Here is a 20472-nt window from a genome sequence, read left to right as displayed (position 1 = left end):
ATACAATTTTCTGCCTAATAACAGTGAAGTTTAAGACTTTTTAAACCGAATCAAGTAAAATTTTATAGAAATTAGGTTCCAGGTACTCAAATGTGAGGAAACAACAGGATACATCACCTATGACAAGATCTTACATGTTCTACCTTCTTCATCTATCTAAAAATAGCAGAGTTCATCCTGAGAATTGACTCTGCTTTGAACATCACCAACAGGAAATGTCAGCACTGACTGATTCACATACTGACAGTGATACCAGGTCTATAGTGAGTGGTCTACAGATTTTCATACGCAGAGATGTGTATGCAACTGAAACCAAATTACAGGAAATCAGGAGTCCTTTGTAAATATTGTTTCCTTCATAATGACATTGGCATTCCAGTGACAACAATGTGAAGACGGAAAAATAAGTGTTCCCACACTGTGGTTAACAGCAGTACAATATAGCAGCATGAGGCTCAGTTTGCTGTAAAATGATGTAGATCTGGAATTGTTTTCATCACTAATGACATGACCACTAAGTGTCTGTACTTGTTTTAGGGGCATGTAATACACAGATTTTGCCTGTAAAATGCAAACAACCATGGAGTAGAATAAAGAGCATCATGAGTTTTTAGTCTCAGTTTTCCCACCAAAAAGTGGGTATAGTGTTCTGTGTCTTAGTTTAGCATCTGTAAAACACAATTAAACTGTAGGTCTTTACCTCTATTGACCATTCAATCATCCTGTGCCAGCACAAATTCAGTGCATTTTCTTAGGTAACACAAGTCCATTTAAAGGCAGAATTTATCATTATGGGTATATACCCAATCATCCTACTAAACTTACTATGCCTCAGTCTCTTCTAAGAGATTAAATAAAATATTATTGTAAAACAAAATCTAACACTTTCTAAACATGCAATTATCCTACCATGTGCGATGCTTGACAGGCTTTATTTTGCTTTCTAAATCAATGAGGACAATCGAAAATTACAAAAGAAGGGCCAATAAGGGCAAATTTCAGGTTATTTGTCTGTCACTTCCCTGCCTCCGATGAATGACCCAGGTAGTTTCTAGTTTATTCTTTCAAACTTTTAGAAAAAATGGCTTTACAGTGATACATGAACATAATAGAGTCCAGAAGTGAAGCTGAAGTACAAGATACTTAGAAAAAATCCTGGAACATTGACACATTGTTCTATACCCCTCACCTCAGGAAAAAGAAATCTCCTTAAGAAGTTCATATGCAGAGGTGGAGGATGTGTGTCATATCAATTTTTTTTTTCAGATAGCCTTATTTTCATGTAAAAATAATTCTACAGCTCATTTCAACCTGGGAGAATATGGGTATGCTTTATTGTGAAAAAATGGTGTTGACAGATGAATTTATTTTGATACAAAAATTACCTAAGTATATGCATAGTTTTGTCATAATATATATTTCATTAGACACAATATCCAAAGCTACTTACATATGGTTAGGATTTTGAGTCAGGAAAAGCTATGTAAAATTTTCATATTCTAGACACTTCTGTATTTTTGAGCCAATTCTTAGTAAAATAGGTTATATTTATGACTGTGTTGGTATAAAGATGAATATAGTCCAAGTTAGATTATATTCAATTTATCTTCCCATTTAAAAAATTAAAGCATGTTCATGTCCTCCTAAAATTATAGTAGGTCCTGGGCTCCGTGCCACTGTACCTGATGAAGAAGTTGGCCACTCGCCAAAGATTTAGTAACAACAACAAAAGCAATGTTTGCTAACAGGATTCCCACTGAGAAACCCTAAAAATAATTTGGTTTTAATCTAGCGTGATATTCCTTAAATTTTAAACACCACTCTGTATATAATTATTGGAGAACATCTACTATCATTCAAAATGAAATAAAATCAATGTTTTATAGCTAAAACTGTGTAAATAGAAATTATTCAAAGCTATGGTATTCTACCTCCTTAATTTCCCTGTCACATTCTGCACTGTTCTCTTCTAGTCTGCATTAACTTAAGATCGAGGTTATTTACCGAATGTCTTTTATAGAAAACAGCTTGGTTAAAAGTGACATGACAAATAAAAATGTTTAAGAAGAAAATCCATATAATGTTACTTGCCTCCATAATCATTACAAATAAGTATTGATGAGAAATATCATCAATAGAAAATGGAGGAAATTCATACAAATGAATGTACAGCAAAATTTCTGGTGTTTGTGTTTCTTAAAATCATGTTTCTGATTAACTGTTTCTGGCTCACTAATATGTGAGTCCACACTATTGGACCTCTCTCCACTTCCCCCTTGTATTCAGTCTGGGCAAGTTGGTCCATCAATACAATGAATGGTCTCTAAGATCAAGGGCCTTATTTGCGACAGTCACTACTGTGTCCTCAATACAGTGGCTTTGTCGTTCACTGATGTTTAAAAACCACTTGTTAGAAAAGTATACAAATGATTGAAACAGGAAAACATGATTTAACTTCTCAAAATTAAGGAAAATGGATTTTTCTAATTCACTCTCTAAAACCATGAGACAGAAATATAAAGGTGATGAAACATACCAACAAATCAGAAGAAGGTAATTGTGAAAATGAGTGGGTAATTTTCTGTACTTTCCTTATAGATGCTTACACAAGAGCAGAGGTTGTTTATGAGTGGACCAGAGAGCCAGCACGGTCGGTGGTTGTAGCAGAAGACGGGTCACGCCTTAACCAGTATGACCTTCTTGGACAAACAGTGGACTCTGGAATTGTTCAGTCCAGTACAGGCAAGTGTTGTGTGATTCTCCAGATATTTTTGAGAGTGTGAGAACTCATTTGGTTCTTTGCTAACACAGAGGGAAAACTGCATTAATCATTTGAGTGAGAAGGTAAATTGTAGATACGTGGTCTTAGACTCTCACTGGATTTTTGCTTCTGTTTTTAAAGAAAGACGCTGACTCCATGTGATTAGTGTAACACAAAAGATGTGAATGCTTGGGGTTGAATGTTTGAGTTAGATCTTTATCTTTCTGCTCGTTAGTCAATCACAGACATTAGTGCATTAGATGCATAAAGATTACTTGTCACATCTCCTGACCAAGAAGAGGCTTTCGTAAAGCTAGCAACTAATACTATCTAGACCTCCTTTATTTCCATGCATCAAGAAGTCTCCATAGAAGTTGTAGCAGTATTTCTCACACATCAAAAGGCCCATTCCTCTACAAATTCATGTGTATCTCTGGCTGAGAATCTCCCACCCTTAAACTCAACAGAAAGATGGCTACACAGCTAGCCACTTAAATTTTGGAAATTAAATTAAATTAATTTTTCATTTATTTTCTGCCATTTAAATCTCTTCTTTATAGAAGTTTCAGGACACATTAGAATATATTACTATGTTAGAAACAAGCATAATTTAGACATAAAATACATATACTGAGGATGTATACTAGAAATTATCTTTAATGATTAATAATTTGTAAGAGACATTCCCAAGATACTTTTTAATCTTATACCAAATCTCATCTTACCAGAATGTAATTTTCAACCCTAAAACACAACTGTAATATAGAAGGGCTTTTGGGGACATATTTCAAGATTCAGTCTTCTGGCATAAGATTATATGCTCTTTGGCATATAAGACTAAGAGTTTTATGACAGTAAATATTAATTATTAGTGTAAAAAGTAAATGAAATTGCATCATCTTCAGTGCTGTGATTGCTTTAATAACGATATGCAAATAACAGTATCAGATAGCTTTAAAGAATTAGGCCACAGTATTTGAAATTGTTCAAATGTATATACTATTACCAGAATTAGGATCCGTATGTTAGAGAATTTGAACTGAAGACCAGACTCTTAACAGAAAATTTATACTTCCCAAAGACCAGATTTTTAAATTATTCTTGAATGATAGGAGATATTCTTACTGTTTTGACAAATGGAAAAGATTTTCCCCTAGATTTGCCATTACTATAAATGCTCACGGCATAATAGAAAGATGGTAGGCTTTGTAGTCAGAAAAATGGGAACTGAAGCCCTGGTGCTATTAATTAGAAAGCTTCTGAGTTTTAGAAAATTCATTTGTCTGACTAGAAGCCTGATCTTATTTAAGGAGCTATAATAATAATTTTACATTAAAGACGAAGAAGTGTAAAGCACAGCAGAATATCATGTAGCAGTTACTGAAAATATCCTGAAACATGCAGGATGCTGGGTGTGTTCTGCCATACAGAATCTTCTGGAGAGGATATTGAAGTGAGCTGCAATTACTCTTTATAAATTGAGTGCTGTTATAAACTGTGCATTGTAGTAGGCACTGGAGATTCAGTGAAAGACAAGATATGAATCTTACTCTGTTGACATATGAAGTCTAAAAAATGATGAGCATATCAACCATAAATCATTGTGAGGGCAGTGACTGTTTCTTCTTTTTCTACTCTATTTTCTATAGTAGCTGAACATAGTAACAAAATAATTATTTTTAATGTTTGAATAATAAGATGATTCCAGGACAGGACAATTGAGAAGGGACTGCAGGGGGTTTGACTGTTTATTTGGTTAGTCTAAATTTTGTCAGGGGCCAACTCATCACTGTCCTTGGTCAGGACATTGAGAATTATGCACACAGATTCTTTGCTCAAGAAAATCTTCACCTGTTATTATTGGAGAGGAAGTCAGAGGATGTCAGGGAGACAACTCAAATGCAGGAATGTGCATAACATAGAAGGAATAAATGCAAGTCTTGAAGGTTGTTCATAGGAAAAAGGGACTTCCTTCTAGTTCTTGGCATTGACCATGTCACGCTAAACATTTTTAGCTTCGGGTCTCGTGCCTTCTAAATGAGTGCTTAGTCAGGAGAACTGGGGAGAACTTACTGCCCTTGGCTTCCGGAGGATTCAGCCTGTTTACTCTCTAGTTAGTAACAAAAACATTTCACAGTCAACAAAATGATAATGGGAAGTGACCTATTCACTTCCCTCAAGCTTGCTAGATCTCACACATGAGGTCATATGTGGACATTCCGTGCTACAGCCACAAGTCTGTTCAAAATAAGAGTTTTATTCTATCATCCCTCAGAATATTAGGAGAGATTAGAATAAGGCAAATTCTCAAATATGGAAGCTCATTCTCAGGTATATTTTCTACTTCACAATCAGATCATGAACTGCACTTTTTTCGGTGTACATTTTAGCAGCTAAGGAAGCTTCTTGGTTGTTATGTATGGTATTTAATACTAAATTTCATGTCTCTTTGTAGAGTCTTGGAAAAATTTATATAATTTCCACTGACCATTACCACATTCTTGTTCTGTCAGAGATACAGAATAATAGTGCACACACATAAAAAAAAAACTACCAGATAAAAGGCCTCTTCTTCCATCTCAAAATTCTTTGGGGGAGCTAATCAATTCAGACCCCTCTTACAAGGTTAAAAGATGATGTCCTGCTTACCCATCACCAACAGCTTGTCATTATACAAATACAGAAGCTCAGAGACCTGTTTCAGTTCAAAATACTTCTACATCATTCCGGTGCGACAGAGGAATGACTTCACAGTACTTGGATGTTTTGGTTCAGTGTATGACACAATACCTTCTTGGCAACCGGCAACATTTAAGAAAAGAAATTATTTTCAGCCTTAGTTTGAAGAAAATTTAATCAATTCACAGAATAAAACCATTACTGGTATGAAGAATTAGTCCAATTTGCTTTCAAAGCTAAGTATGTCACAGTTCGTTCATTTACTCCATGAATATCTTGTTTATTTGCTATGTCTGACACTGTGATTGAAAATGGTAAAGAGCAATGAAGGCACACAGCCATAAATAAACTAATGGCTGAGTAAGATTAGTAGTTAGACTGTATTGGCACTGATTTCATTTTCAAATTGAAAAAAAAAAATCTTCAGATACAGGTACAATTACTGTATCTAATTTACAGATGGGATATATGTCAGAGATTTTTCACCATTTTTCCAAGGTCTTACTCCTGGGAAACAGCAGAGCTGGGATTTGGATGTAAGTCTGTGCTCTCAGCTGCAAAGCAAACTTCGGTAACACAGGTAACACAGACAGTTGAGATGGGTGAGCATATGCCCTTCTAACGTGGATTCCGTAGTTGAACCACAATGGCTTAACACTTGTCATACTACTAATTAGTTACATGACTTGTGGTAAATGTTTCAGTGCTCTGTTCCTTTTTTCTCATATTTCTCCTTCATGAGCTAATGCAATACTGAAATGCAAGCAAGCTCCTTAGAAGAACAATGAATGTGTTACACACACACACAAAAAAACCCACACACACACACACACACAATAAAGAACAGGCATTACAATCAGTAATGATATTGAAGCTATTACAAGAGTTACTGATGGCATAAAGGAGAAAGAAGATATGTCTTCCTGACGGAAAAGGAAAGGGAATTTAGAATTTTATTTCAGGCATTGTTCTCTGTCTCTTTCCACCTTCTATGTAATTCTTTAAGGAGAGTTGTGCAAAAATGCAATAGTGATTAGAGAATATGAAACGTGTTTGATACAAGATAAATAGTCAAATGAACATTTAGGCTTGTGAATATCAGTGTGCAGAAAGTAAGAATGTGATAACATACTGGTCATAAAACACACAGTGATGACAGGAAAGTCTCTATGTTTATCTAGGGAATTTGATTACCAGAAATCTAAATTAGCTTGATGACTAAGAATGCTTCTTCTGAATAACTATTGTTACTCCTTCACACAGATGCATAAGAGATATTAGGGAATTCTGTCAAGGAGATAGACTTCTCTTTGAATCAGTTGGTTTATGGATGACACTGCAAAGTCAAAATAGTTAGAAAATCATCTGTTGAGTCTGGATGAAATGATACTGACAATGAGCATTGAATTAACCCCAATATGTTTATCAATAAAACCTGGTATAAGATTTCAAGAAAAGTATTTATAATCATGAACTGCAAGATCTGGCAGAAAGGAAGGGAGAATGGATGGAAGGAAAACAGGCAGGAAAGAAGAAAAAGAAAATCAAAACCAACAAAAACCCCTCTGTGTTCATCTGGCCAAAGGATTCCCGTCTCAATTCAGGAGAGTACAAGAGAGGATAAGTGGCTAGAACATAACAATATTTTCTTGCTCCCATTTCACTAGCCTTTTAACTATCACTGTATGACTATTCTTCCCTTATTTCTTTTTTTAAGATTTTATTTATTTATTGGAAAGGCAGATATACAGAGAGGAGGAGAGACAGAGAGGAAGATCTTCCATCCGATGACTCACTCCAGAAGTGAGTACAACTATGCTATGCCGATCCAAAGCCAGGATCCAGGAACTTCTTCCGGGTCTCCCACGGGGGTGCAGGGTCCCAAGGCTTTGGGCCGTCCTCGACTGCTTTCCCAGGCCACAAGCAGGGAGCTGGATGGGAAGTGAAGCTGCCGGGATTAGAACCTGCACCCATTGGGACTCCGGCACATTCAAGACAAGGACTTTAGCCGCTAGGCCACGCCACCGGGGCCCTATCCTTCCCTTATTACTGTTTTCATATATGCTTTGTCTTAACATGATAGCATTCACATAAAACTAGGAATTTAGAACATCTTTTTGAATAGGACAGCTTCATTAAGAATCAATGTTCACTACAATTTTGCTGAATTACTCAATGGTTAATTGCCTATCTGAAGAAGGTAAAAACATCAATTTTTTCCCTATAAATCTTCATAACATTTTAATTTCTAAATTATTTTTTCACATTTAATTTTATACTGATAATGCCTTAAGGCACAGTTAAGCGCTGTGATATTACTTTGGCAAATCTGAAAACTGAAGTTGAATAAAGTTTGGCAAAGTGTTTTCCTTCAGGTAACTAGCATTTGAGAAAGCTAAGCTTGGAAACCAGTACGAAACAAACTGCTGATGCTGATTTGGAAAATTATGCCATTGCTTCTTTTCTTTCACTCATCTTAGTTTTGCATTATAATTTATCAGGGATATTGTCACAAGCTTCCCTCAGGACTCTTATGATGTGCAAGGGTCTCTGGATTCCAATTCTTTCAGACTGTTGAATTAGAGAGAAGGAATTTTACATGCTCAGTGCATACACATACTCTTTCTATCCAATTTACAAGACTTGTTTTTTGTTGTTGTTGTTTTTCTTTCATTTTTAAACTATTGCAACATAATTCTGACGTTCTCGCTATTTCTTTTCCTTATTTCAAACTTCTGAGCTTGTCACATAATGCAATGCAATTAATAATTAAAAAAAAAAACTTCCGAGCCAACCCTTTTCAGATTAGGGAAAACGTTTTAAAATGTTGAAAATGCTTATATGCTTTTCTTAAGCTGTTCAGGAATGAGTTTGTTATAAAACAAATATAATGCTAAATAATAACTCTTTAGATGTCTTAAAACAGTATTCTTTAAAGAATCTCCACAAAAGAAGTCGCATTGCGAACAACAAAAGATAATGGAACAGAACTAGACAATCCTCTTTCTGACATTGTATAAAAGATGGCATTTTTCCTTTGAGTTGGTGACATTTTGCAAGCCACTACTGAATAAATGGTTAGGAATAATAATGCGCACACCTAGGATGATGAAATGTAACATGCATATATCCACATAAGGTTGTATTTTAGTATAACTCTGGAAAACTGTTTTTCTGCTCTGCTTTCTAACTTGGATTGCTTCTTATGGTTTCAAATGACATTGAAGACACCGTTAAATGTCACATGTTTAACCTTTGAAAAAGAGAAGCTTATGAATTTGCTCTTTAATTGAGCCTACTTGAGTTTCTTTATATTCACTTTCAGCCAAGGACCAGCCTTCTCAGTTAGCCTCTGGTTTGGTGGAACAGATATAAACATAAAAACAACTAAAATGCAAAGTATGAGAGCTTATCGTGAACATGAAAAAGCTAAAGCTATAAATAAGGCACATAAGTGCTCGGTAAATGGCAGGTGCTACTAATAGCAATTAAAAACAAATTCCTGGATGGTTTCCTGCTGGACAGTCAGGGTGTTTCTTCTACCAATGCTTACACCAATTCTAATTGGCAAGAAGTGTGAAGAAATTGAGGAAAAGAAACAACAACAACAAAAAAAAATGAAAAGGTTTATGTTGTATCATCTTAATTAGAGTCATTATTCTTTAGTTATCTTATATATCTTAGTATTTTAAACATGAATATCAGAGAGTTTACTTGTATTGCTCCATGCTACCTATCAAGAAATTAATATATCCAGGTTTTGATTCAAATTCATTTGCTACCAAAGCCGAATCAAAATTTCTTTTTAAGACAAAATGACACTGCACAGGAAAAAAATTTAGATTGAAATAATCAACTGATTCCTTCCCTTCTTATCCCAAATACATCCTAATAGGTAAGGATTAATTAATTGTAGGTTTTTAGTCTGAGCAACTTGACAGATGATATGTCATTGAGTTATAAAACTATGCGTTTGCAGAACCAGCAGTGCCATGTGCTGGTCATTTTTCTGTAGCAAAAGACAATATGAGTTTGGAACACAGTTGGAGGGATCAGTGAGAATTTAATATCTATAAAACCAGTCTACTCTAGTTTGTGTTTGGAAATTTAGGATTTTATGTTGAGAAAGAGCTCATTTACAAACAGAGATTGGACAAATATCTGTGCAGCTGCATAAAGATAAAATTAGGAGCAGGAGTGCGATGCGGAGCTCCTTGTTAGAGTCAAGGGCAGCCAGAGAGGAGACTTGAGAATAGGAATACTCTGATTTCTATGCAGCAAAATGTCTACAAAATCTCTGAAGAAAGGGGAATTGGAGTGCCCAGTTGATAGAAAAAGCTCAATAAGTGATGTCTGATGGAAATAATCAGTGAGCTAGCAAAAGAAGTTGAAAAAGATATGAAAGAAGATGGGAATAAAGAGTGTGCTATCAAGAAGAGTACAGATGGTTAATACTTAACGGTGTTATCAAGGTGAACAGCTTGCATGAAACCAAAGAAAACAGATTTAGTTATGGAAATGGAGGAGTCCTGAACAGTTGCAGTTACATTCTGGGGGCTGAAGTCAGATGACATGACAATGGGCTGAGATTAGAAAAAAAAAAATTAAAAGGTTGTATAGAGAGAAGTGTGGAGGAAAAAGGACAGAGCAGTTTGGAGAAACAAGTATTCTAAATAGAGTGATGCTTTCCTATCTAGAACATGTCTATTTTCTCCTACCCACCCACAGGCTGCTAAGCATAAATTCTGAGTGATTCAGACTGAAAAATTCTATGATGTATAACTGAGAAACTAGAATACGAAAAAAAAAAGGGCTGATTGGTAGTACGTAAAGACCATGAAGAGAGCTTTACAAGAGCAGCTTCCCAAACCAGCTAAGAACTGGGACATGTTCAAAAACTCATTATAAATACACATTTCCCCAACCATTTGAAGAATGGTTTGTGAACCCATGTGGCATATGAAGACCTACATCTTTCAAAAGCTCCCAAGATGATTCTGGGAAATACAATTTGAGAATCAATAGATTTTAGTACACACTCCACATTTTGGAGTGCAGACCAAGCTAAACGATAAAGTTGCAGATGACAGAGGGTACGTGTTGGAATTAGAATTTGGCTGTCCTGATTGCGCCAGTAGATTGTCTGAACTTGCACTGTGATGGACACATGGGGGGATCTAGTCTCTTTTTGAACTAATAATGTAGTTTGCAAGATCTAGTATACTGCTTTTGTGGACCATAATATCAATATGTAAATATATGTCCAGATCTGTCCCTTAAATAAATGATGGACCAAGATCAGAGAGTAAGAATATCTGTGAGGACTGTAGCACCTCAGATTCTTCCCAGCAGTCATTTTGCGTCTGTCAAAAAAAATGTTGTTTTGTTTCTTGAACAAAAGCTTTCCTCTCTAGGAGTTGGATTTTTTTTTTTTTTTACATAAAACGAATATGTCTAACTTTCACTTCTTTGATGCTCACAGAAAAATCTCAGAAGTGACTTCTTTTCAAGGTCAAATTGCTCAACCTTGCTCTGTGTCTCATCCTCTAGGAGAATATGTTGTTATGACCACTCATTTCCACTTGAAGAGAAAGATTGGCTATTTTGTTATTCAAACGTACCTGCCATGCATAATGACAGTTATTCTCTCACAAGTCTCTTTCTGGCTTAACAGAGAGTCTGTACCAGCAAGAACTGTCTTTGGTAAGTGTCAATCACGACATGCACTCAATGTCTGAAGGGCAAATGTCTGTGACATTGCAAAGAATGTAAAGAGGCATTATACATTTGAATATGAAGTTAGTACCATGGATAATTCCCATTACCATTTTCATCATGGGATGATCTGAAAAATTAGCAAGCTACTTTAGTGTATATGAATACATGCAATTAGTGTGTATTAGATTTGAATTTTGAGAATAAAAAGTGGTTGAAAAGGCATAAAATGAATTGTACCAGATTAAAAACACACCTATAAAACCTTCACATTTAAAGCTTGCATTTAGAATAAATGATAACCATCACTACATCTTTTTCAGGATTTTAGAAAATATCAGCAAAACTGCCTCGTTATATACAGAGTAACATGGCTTGTTTTAGTAAAGAGAGATTAATGAGTACTGCATCAGTACAGGAATATCTCACATTCCCAAAGATATACAAACCTTAATATTTGCAAATATGAGTGTACTCCAAATGGTTCATGGAAAATGAATTTAAGTGTTAAGTTTATTTGGTGCAACAAACATTTTAGATTTACTTATATAAGAGGTCTTCCAAACCGTTTATAATAATCTATGTTACAAAAATAAAACCACTATACATGGAGTTTAAATTTTTTTTTGCCCAAATAAACTTATGTTCTGATTCCTATTTCCAAGATATCTTTGAAGTGCTCACCTACATTTGTCTTTTAAAATATTTTAGCTATTCTACATTGGTTCCACTAAGGCAAACTAATGGACAATTGTTTAAATGGACAACTGTTTACCAGTGGGAAAACTTACTTCTTCATGTATTACAGTTCATAAAGTAGCACATGTATATTCTGGATATAAATATACAATCTCAACTGTACTTTTCAGATTAATAAAAGTTAAAGATTCCACTAAAATAAATGTATTGATTCGCTTATTCTATTCATTTTTTAACTTACCAACATTAGAGACTACTACTGTGTTCTAGGTAAAGAAACCATTAGTGAACTAATAAACCACTGCCCTTTGAAGGTTATATTATTCAGGTTGAAATCAGAATAATCATTATCATCATAGATAATATGTATTGAGTAGTTCTGTGCCAACACTGTTCTGTGCAACTGTCCTATACTGTCCTAATTAATCCTAAAAAAGTCTATTTATATTTATTATCTCATTTTATAAAAGTGAAAGTTAAGGAATAAGACATTGACACCTGCCCAAGGTCAGAAGTTCTTCCTGAAGCTTCTGGAGTAGAATTTAAGCACTTAGCTTAGGGTGTGTGCTCTTAATGATTATGCTAGCTTATCATTGTATTATTCTGCTATCATGACAAGCCATGGGTTGTTATGGACAATGCCATTTATTTGAAAATAAGAAACACATATTTACTGGAGAAAAGTATAATCACCAAGGTTCATTCCATAAATACCAACTAGGCCCTTGCTGGGTTTAAGTCCTTACGCTAAAGGATAAAAGCCTTAAGAAGCTTAAAATCTAATCTGAGGATTATTCATGTGCAGAGATTCCCTTGGTAACATCCTTCAGTAATATGCAAGGTTATCAGTTATTTCAGAAAAAAAAGCAAGAGTCCAGTATAAATGCCCCAAATTTTGGAAAGTGGTTCCAAATTGAAAAACACCAAATCTTTATTCTGAGAGCAGACTAAGTAGAGTTCAGTTAAGATCCGCAATGATTCCAGCTGCAAAGCCAAAGGACATTTCGTTGCAAGTAATTTTTACTAACTAGCGTCGTGGTTGTGAACCAGCACAAATGTTACAAAAGACTGAAGCTCACGGAGGTGCTTACTTCTATATGTGAACGACATTTGAGACCTTCACTCACCGGGAAATGAAAATTTTAAAACATGGGCAGCTCAGTATTCCTCCTTTACCTTGTTAAAATTGCCTAGCACTATAGTGACACTGTCGTTTATTTCAATGATAACTTCCTCTCCTCTCTAACAAATCTTCACTACATTGAAATTCTCTAAATAATTTTAGGAGATTTTTAAGTCAAAACATTGTTCATAATATTTTCCACAATCTTGTGAGTCGATTGACTTCTGCCCTTTTGGTGAACACAACTGTATATTTGTAAACTCAGTGGTGGCAAGTGTTTCTGTGTTCAAGTTACATGTCTCCAAAGTGTTAGATTCAATCAAAAGCACAAATACAATTCTCCTAGACCTTTAGCCTTTTAACATTTAGTTAGAGCACATGTTTCTATTGGTTTTAGTCTGAACATGGCACATTTTCTGAGTTCGGTAAATGTCTCAGAGAATCACAGGTATATAAAAATATTTAAAGAAACACAAACACACACACACACACACACACACACACACACACACACACACGTTGTACTTTATAACGGTTTCTTCAGATGCATCCAGAATGCAACAAAGCTGAAGTAAATTTTATGCTATAAAAGATCATTTTCTTAGCCTTGTATGGTTTTTCTAGTTTGCAGTAATGTTGTCATGGGGATTTGCTGCAATGCCAACATGGCAAGATCTAAATTTTACAACCATTTACCTGATTTTTTTTTTTACATTTCAGTTGCCTGCCAAATATGAATACAAATAAAGTGCAGTAGTGTTTTTTAAGATAATTAAATGAAAAATAAATTGTCAGACTAGGTATGTGGGATTTAATTGCTGTTTAGCACATATTATACCTTGCCCTTTCCTTACACCTGGAATTGTTAAACATCGCACATACACAAACACCCCCCTTTGATGTTATTCTTAACTGTTCCTAAATGTATGCATGCATGTGAATAAAGAATAACCACTCCCTGGTCAGTGGTTTGGTGTTACCAATCAGTCACTTGCAATGCAGCACCTTATACAGGCTCCAGTTTGCATCCCAACTGCTCCACTACTTGTCAAACTCCCTGCTAATGGCCTGGGCAAAGCAGTGAAATGTTAAATGATTCTGGTACTCATGAGAGAGATGCAGATGGAGCTTCTGACTCCTAGTTTCAGCCTGGTGCAGTCTTGGTCATGGAGGCCTTTTGGGCTATGAACCAGTCAATGGAAGACCTCTCTCTCACTCTCCCTTTCTATATAAGGCTATCAAATGGATTAATAATTTTTTTAAGTATCCATTCTCAAATTACTTCTGATAGTTACCTACATAAACTAAATTTTGAGAAAAATGGAATTCCTTATAGTAGGGACCTATGAAAAAGCAGATTGAAGTTATCAAAAATAAGTCATTAATTTCACCCTAAACAGTTATCAGTCTAAGAATTAAATACTGTATGGTATGAATGCTAATCTCGTTTAATACTTACAACAGCCCTCTGAGTTTGTTATTAAAATTAGTTTAGAAGGAAAAAACTTCTTAAAAATAAAACCAAAGCTCAGGATTGAGAAGCAATTTCCCCAAGGTCATTCAGCAGTTATAAAAATGGGATTTGAAACTGGGTTACTCTGTTCTCCAAATACTGACTTTTAATTACCTTGTTATTTGCTCAAGTTAATATCGATATGTAAAATTGGGGGCAGTTTTCCAGCAATATTTCTTAAACCAATTGTTGGCTGGTTAATAAGAAGGATTCCCCCAGAACTTCCAGTAATAACTCCAAAGCTCAAAATGACTTCACTTTCTACAACCCTGATCTGTGTCCAAAATACAATTTAATAAAAGTTTCACAGTGATTCTTCTTGATCACGTCACTTCCTGAAACCTTGCAATTCATGGTTGCCTGAAAGCAACTTATACCTACTAGATGTGTGAACCTACTGACTTCTTAAAATTAATCAAAAGGGGGAGTCATATATGAGTGTTAGATACATAGAAAGACAATGTCATCCATACCACTAAGTTATAATATTTAGCATGCTTTTGTGCATTACTGCATTTAATCCTTATAATAATCTTGTGAGGGGCCAGCCAGAAGCAACAGTGAAAATGCAGGACTAATCATTCCTTTTACAACCACAGTGAATGAGGTTCTCTCAAAGTAGTTTACTTCACTGAAGCTGCAATGAGTCGGTAGAAGAGATGAGGATTGTTTTCATGGCATGTAGCCTGGCCCAGCTGGTGAACTGTTTTCTCCCTGTGTTTACAGAACTTACTAGAAACCTTACACAATTCTTCTTCCCAGCATAATACTGCCATATGATACAATGACAGCTTTGATTGGTTAAATAAGTATTAAAGAACATCACCTCTCACAAACCAACTCATACCAGTATCTTAGAAAAGTAAAAAAGGATTTCCTTGAACATCGCTTTGAATGAAGGTTCTTCAGGAGGAATTTCAGAGAAAGTAAGATGGCGCAATATTAGAAGAATGAGAAAGATAGCAAACATTTAAGTCAGAAAAATCTGCCTTCAGATTTCAATTTTGTTATTTCGCTGTATGGACTGAAACAAGCTATATAGAACTTGATTTAAATGTACCTAAAAAAACATGGGGAATGGAACAAAAATCAGTGTATGTTTGATTCTCATTCATCCCCCAATGAGATGAACTGGAAACCAAATTTTGCACGCAGTATAATTTTCCTCTGTTCAACTAGGCTGGTGTGCAATGATGAAATTATGTGATATGAACCCTACATTCACTTAATTTTTCTCCTTCCAGGAGTAACGACAGTGCTGACAATGACAACTTTGAGCATTAGTGCCAGAAATTCCCTCCCTAAGGTGGCTTATGCAACAGCAATGGATTGGTTTATTGCGGTGTGCTATGCCTTTGTATTCTCAGCTCTGATTGAATTTGCCACAGTGAACTATTTCACCAAGCGAGGCTATGCATGGGATGGGAAAAGTGTGGTTCCCGAGAAGGTAAATGCTTTAACAGTTTCTTTGATATATCAGTATTAACTCTGCTTAAGCCTCTGAGATGAAATATCTGGGCCTGGAGAATTAAATGAAGAAGAGTACTGAAGATTATCTTATTTTTTATTTCTTCATATATGATTAAGTGGCAAAAATAACTTCGTTACTGCTAAAGAGACAGCCTGTTTTGGTGAATACAAATGCAGAGTAGAGTGAAGGAGGCACAGAGCAGATAAAAAAATTTCTATTTCAATGTGCTTTCTATGGATTTGAGAACATTTATGATGTAAACATAAGCAAAGCATAAGGAGCATATAAAATGACTCAATTCCACTATTTACCAAGTACATTACAGTTTTTCAAACTTAAAAATTGTGTTTTAGTTGTTTTCTAATATTTGGTCAAATACTTAAGTATATGATCCTTCAATTTAACTGAATTTGCAAAAATTAGCTATCATCAGTGATCAGTGAAGTCAACAGAAGGTGCATTTTCTTTTTTCAAAGTAGACATTTTTATGATTCAATGTGCATGAAAGAATAACACCACTTTCCTAGATGCGTATTGCTTAGACTATTAGCCCCCAGTATGAACCATATACGTAATTTTGAATATATACTTTCAGCCACAAATGTGAAGAATATACATAATTTTTTAAATTTTCTAGTCCCATTTAAAAAGCATAAACAGGAATGGGCATTTGGTGCAGTTTTAGATGCTGCCTAGGAAGCCCACTAGCCATGTCAGCCTTTCAAATAACTTCAATCAATATATTTCTAAAAAGTGAAATATATTTCTAAAAAGTGAAAGAAATGAGTTCTCAGTTAAAATAGGCTTCTGCGAGCCTGACTTGGGATCCCTCAGAAGATTGGGCTACTGGAGGGTGGAGAAAGACCAGTCTTGATGTTACCATCAATTTGCTCACTTCATGCCTTCTCTGGTCATTCAGTAATCAGATACAGGTTCTTGACACAGGAGTACTATGTTTCCAGAAAGGAGAGACCGAATCAGAAAGTTTCTTAAAGTTGGGATGTCAGATATCATTCCGCCTAAGTCACAGCTCCATTTTATGTTGAGTGGGAAAATAAACTCTATCTCTTCAAGCCTGGTCTGTAAAATAAGGTCTGGATTTTAACTGACCTGACAAGATACTCATGTACATTACTTCTTAGATTTTTAAATAAAGCTCAGTTTACAGTTCCAAAGTAAGGTCACTTTGTTTAGCAACTTAAAATTTTTTTCTCATAGTTTACTGAATAAGATATTTTTTGCTTTTCCCTTCTATAGCCAAAGAAAGTGAAGGATCCTCTCATTAAGAAAAACAACACTTATGCTCCAACAGCAACCAGCTACACCCCTAATTTGGCTAGGGGCGACCCTGGCTTAGCCACCATTGCTAAAAGTGCAACCATTGAACCAAAAGAAGTCAAGCCTGAAACAAAACCACCAGAACCCAAGAAAACCTTTAACAGTGTCAGCAAAATTGACCGACTGTCAAGAATAGCCTTCCCACTGCTATTTGGGATCTTCAACTTGGTCTATTGGGCTACATATTTAAACAGAGAGCCTCAGCTAAAAGCCCCCACACCACACCAATAGGTCCTCTTAGTTATATTCTGTTGTTCAGTCCTCTGCACTGGGAAATGCTTTCCATTCTCAATGCAGTAACTCCCGTCTGCTTTATCGCCTCTGTCTTAAAGAGTCCGAAGGTTCCCTTATTTCCATAATCCACATAAGAACAAGCGACCCCTGTCTGGCAGTCTGGAGCAGAGCAGAAAATGCAACCTGGAGACAGGATTCTGAGACAGGAAATGAGAGAACAAAATCATGTCAGAAGGCGACAGAAGGAGAGATGTAAAGGGAGGGAGGAGAGTCCAAAGATAGAAACAAAAGTAGAAGCAAAACAAACCCTAGCTAGAGCCCCTAGGTCATTTGTAGATATATATTTCCAAATGTTATTAAAAATAATGAATATGTCAAAATATTTTTATGTGAAAGTGCTTAAAAGAACAAACTGTAAATGTTTAATGAAGAATTTTTAAAATATATATATTACAGAAATATGAAGTGCTAATGTTGTTTTGATTTTTAATTAATATATAGCTTTAATGTTCTGTTTCCAAAGACAACATATTTCCTCTTCTCAAAGGCCCCAAATTTATTGTTTTTAGTTAACTGCTATTTTTAAATCCATGGAAATCTTATATGTAATGTTCCAGTTGCTCACTAAAGACATTTAATCAAATGTAGGAAAAAAAAAAAATGCTTTCAATAGGCTACTTGGCTATCCTCTGAGCTTTTACTGCTAGATTCAAGGAAGATTCAATTTGACAAATACATACACTTAACAGAAGCTAATAAGTAAGCAAATTCATAAACAAATAGTTTAAGAATATTGTGTTGCACTCTGTTCCCAGATATTACACTGGCCCAATCATCACCTGATCCTCAAAGTGAAGATGTTTTTAGAGGGGCAAAAATATTTTTGCAAGGAATAGAATTGTTGAATGTATTTTTTGTATAATGACACTTAAAGTTTTAGATTGAAATTTATGATTAGCAAACAAAAATAGAAACTAAAATTATGTAAATATTTAGCATGAGATTGTACATTTTTACTTTTTAAAAAAAAAGTTTTGTTACTAAAGCACTGCATAGGAATCATCTCTCTCACCTACTAGAGTGTTATTAAATTCTATGGAAATACATTTAGAGCCTGAATTTAAGAATAGAACAGCTGGCAGGAATCAGATGGAACTTAAACTGTATGGTTAAGAGGTCCCCATGTGCAGAAAAAGCTTATCATTTCAAATGGTTGCCTGATATACAGTAGATCAGTGGTTATCTGCTCAAGTTCTGCCACACCACATTTCCCTATGTTAGGCTATTGTAATATAGAAAACAAATGGGACCTAGAATATCAACTGTATATTATTGCTATATTTGCTGACACCAACTATTTCAATAAGTGCTGTACCATATGTAGCATTAAATATCAAATACATGAACGGATGTACAGGAAATAGCTTTTACTGAGTAATACGATTACATTTCATTTATATTGTAGCAATATATTTGTAGGCATACTATGTAAGGGCTTTAAATACAAGAGGATCATTAATATTCCCTATAAAAATTCTAGCCTGATCCATTACTGCCCAGATGTTGTAGAGGTAAATATGCAGAAGGTATTTTTGAAGTCTTCTTTTGTTTGATAGAATTTCACAGATAATTTAGCATTCAGAATCCACAGAACGCTACAACATAAACTTGTTAGCATAATTGCCAAATAAGACAGTTGGGATCCATACTCATGCCTTGAGCAATGCTTTTCTCAAAAAAAAGCTACCATCCAATGATATAGGAAAAGGCACTGTGTTTACCTAAAGCATCATTTTTCCTTTTCTATGTCCTTTATTGTTTGCTTTGGTCCTGCCTGAATTTCATGAGCTAGGCCAAGAAAGGCCGAATCAAGGACATTTCATCCTCTGGTATCATGTGTAGATACTATGTATAGAAAATAAAAGAAATTATGGTTCCGATTTCAATGTTTCTGTTTATCTTATTATTTTTTCGGCGTTAACCTAATGTGTTTCTTGACAGCATTTTATCTCCCAGACTCATTGTGGATAACTTTTGTTATGTATTTTGCTCATTAGATGTGAATATTTCTTAATAGTCCGCTTTCTGCTATGCAATGACTGCATTTTATCATTTCTTGGTTTGTTAGTACACGTGGATAGTATCCTGTTATGTAAATTGATTGCATAGTTGATCAAAGACAAGATTATTCTATGTAGCTTTTCTACAATGCTTTGCTAAACCATGTTAACACAAGCTAAGTCTTCCTTGAAAATAAAGATACACTCTTATAGAGGGACAGTTCCTGTTTACTCCCAGGAAAATTTTTTTAAGATGACATTGAATGTTTATTGCACTTAGTGCAGTGAAGTGGCAATAAAACCTAACATGAGTCAAGGTTGTTTATGGCAGATGCATGTATTGCTTCACAGAGTTTAGCAAAAGCTCTTAATTTTATGTCATATTGTATTCTATTACAACAATAAAGCTAACATTATTCAATAACTATATGGAATACTTGACTCTTTTCACATTGTCAAAAGTGTCTTCCAATGCTTTGCTTTAATACATTCCCAGAATAAGGACACCTAAATGGACCAGATATTAGAAATGTATGGAAGCCACTCAAATTAGTGAAGATACTTACAAGTATGTTCCTGAATCATGACTTTCAAAGAATTACTTGAAACAACAACATTTTAAGATACCTGGTGTCTGGTACTACAACTGGCAATTGAAAATTTAGAGAACATAAACAGAACAGAAGCAAAATGTTGAAATGATAATGCAGATTGTTCACACCTAGTGTTAATATGAAAATTGTTTTCTGATCTATCCCCAGAAAAGCTGATTTTATGTCTATTTTTGGAGAGTGCATTGGAGATTGCACAGTTCTCTAGGTAATTCAATACCTGGCTTAGGCTGACAGTCCATTCCCTAAATTGTTAATATTTAGTATT

General features: G+C 35.0%; 1 protein-coding gene across 1 annotated transcript in view; it reads left to right on the top strand.

The window, feature by feature from the left end:
• The window catches only part of GABRA1 (gamma-aminobutyric acid type A receptor subunit alpha1), a 50486-nt gene extending 30469 nt beyond the window's left edge, over positions 1-20017 (top strand). Inside the window, exons 7-10 of the mRNA XM_040975699.1 lie at positions 2599-2742; positions 10991-11143; positions 15735-15937; positions 17219-20017. Coding sequence (XP_040831633.1) covers positions 2599-2742; positions 10991-11143; positions 15735-15937; positions 17219-17530 — 812 coding nt within the window. The 3' untranslated portion in view covers positions 17531-20017. The remainder of the gene's footprint in view (positions 1-2598; positions 2743-10990; positions 11144-15734; positions 15938-17218) is intronic.
• Positions 20018-20472: the final 455 nt, after the last annotated feature.

Source organism: Ochotona curzoniae, unplaced genomic scaffold, assembly GCF_017591425.1.
Source record: "Ochotona curzoniae isolate NIBS_2020 unplaced genomic scaffold, NIBS_Ocur_1.0 contig_1, whole genome shotgun sequence".
Classification (NCBI taxonomy): domain Eukaryota; kingdom Metazoa; phylum Chordata; class Mammalia; order Lagomorpha; family Ochotonidae; genus Ochotona; species Ochotona curzoniae.
The sequence above is the reverse complement of the archived record's forward strand: the minus strand, read 5'-3'. Positions and strand labels throughout refer to the sequence as shown.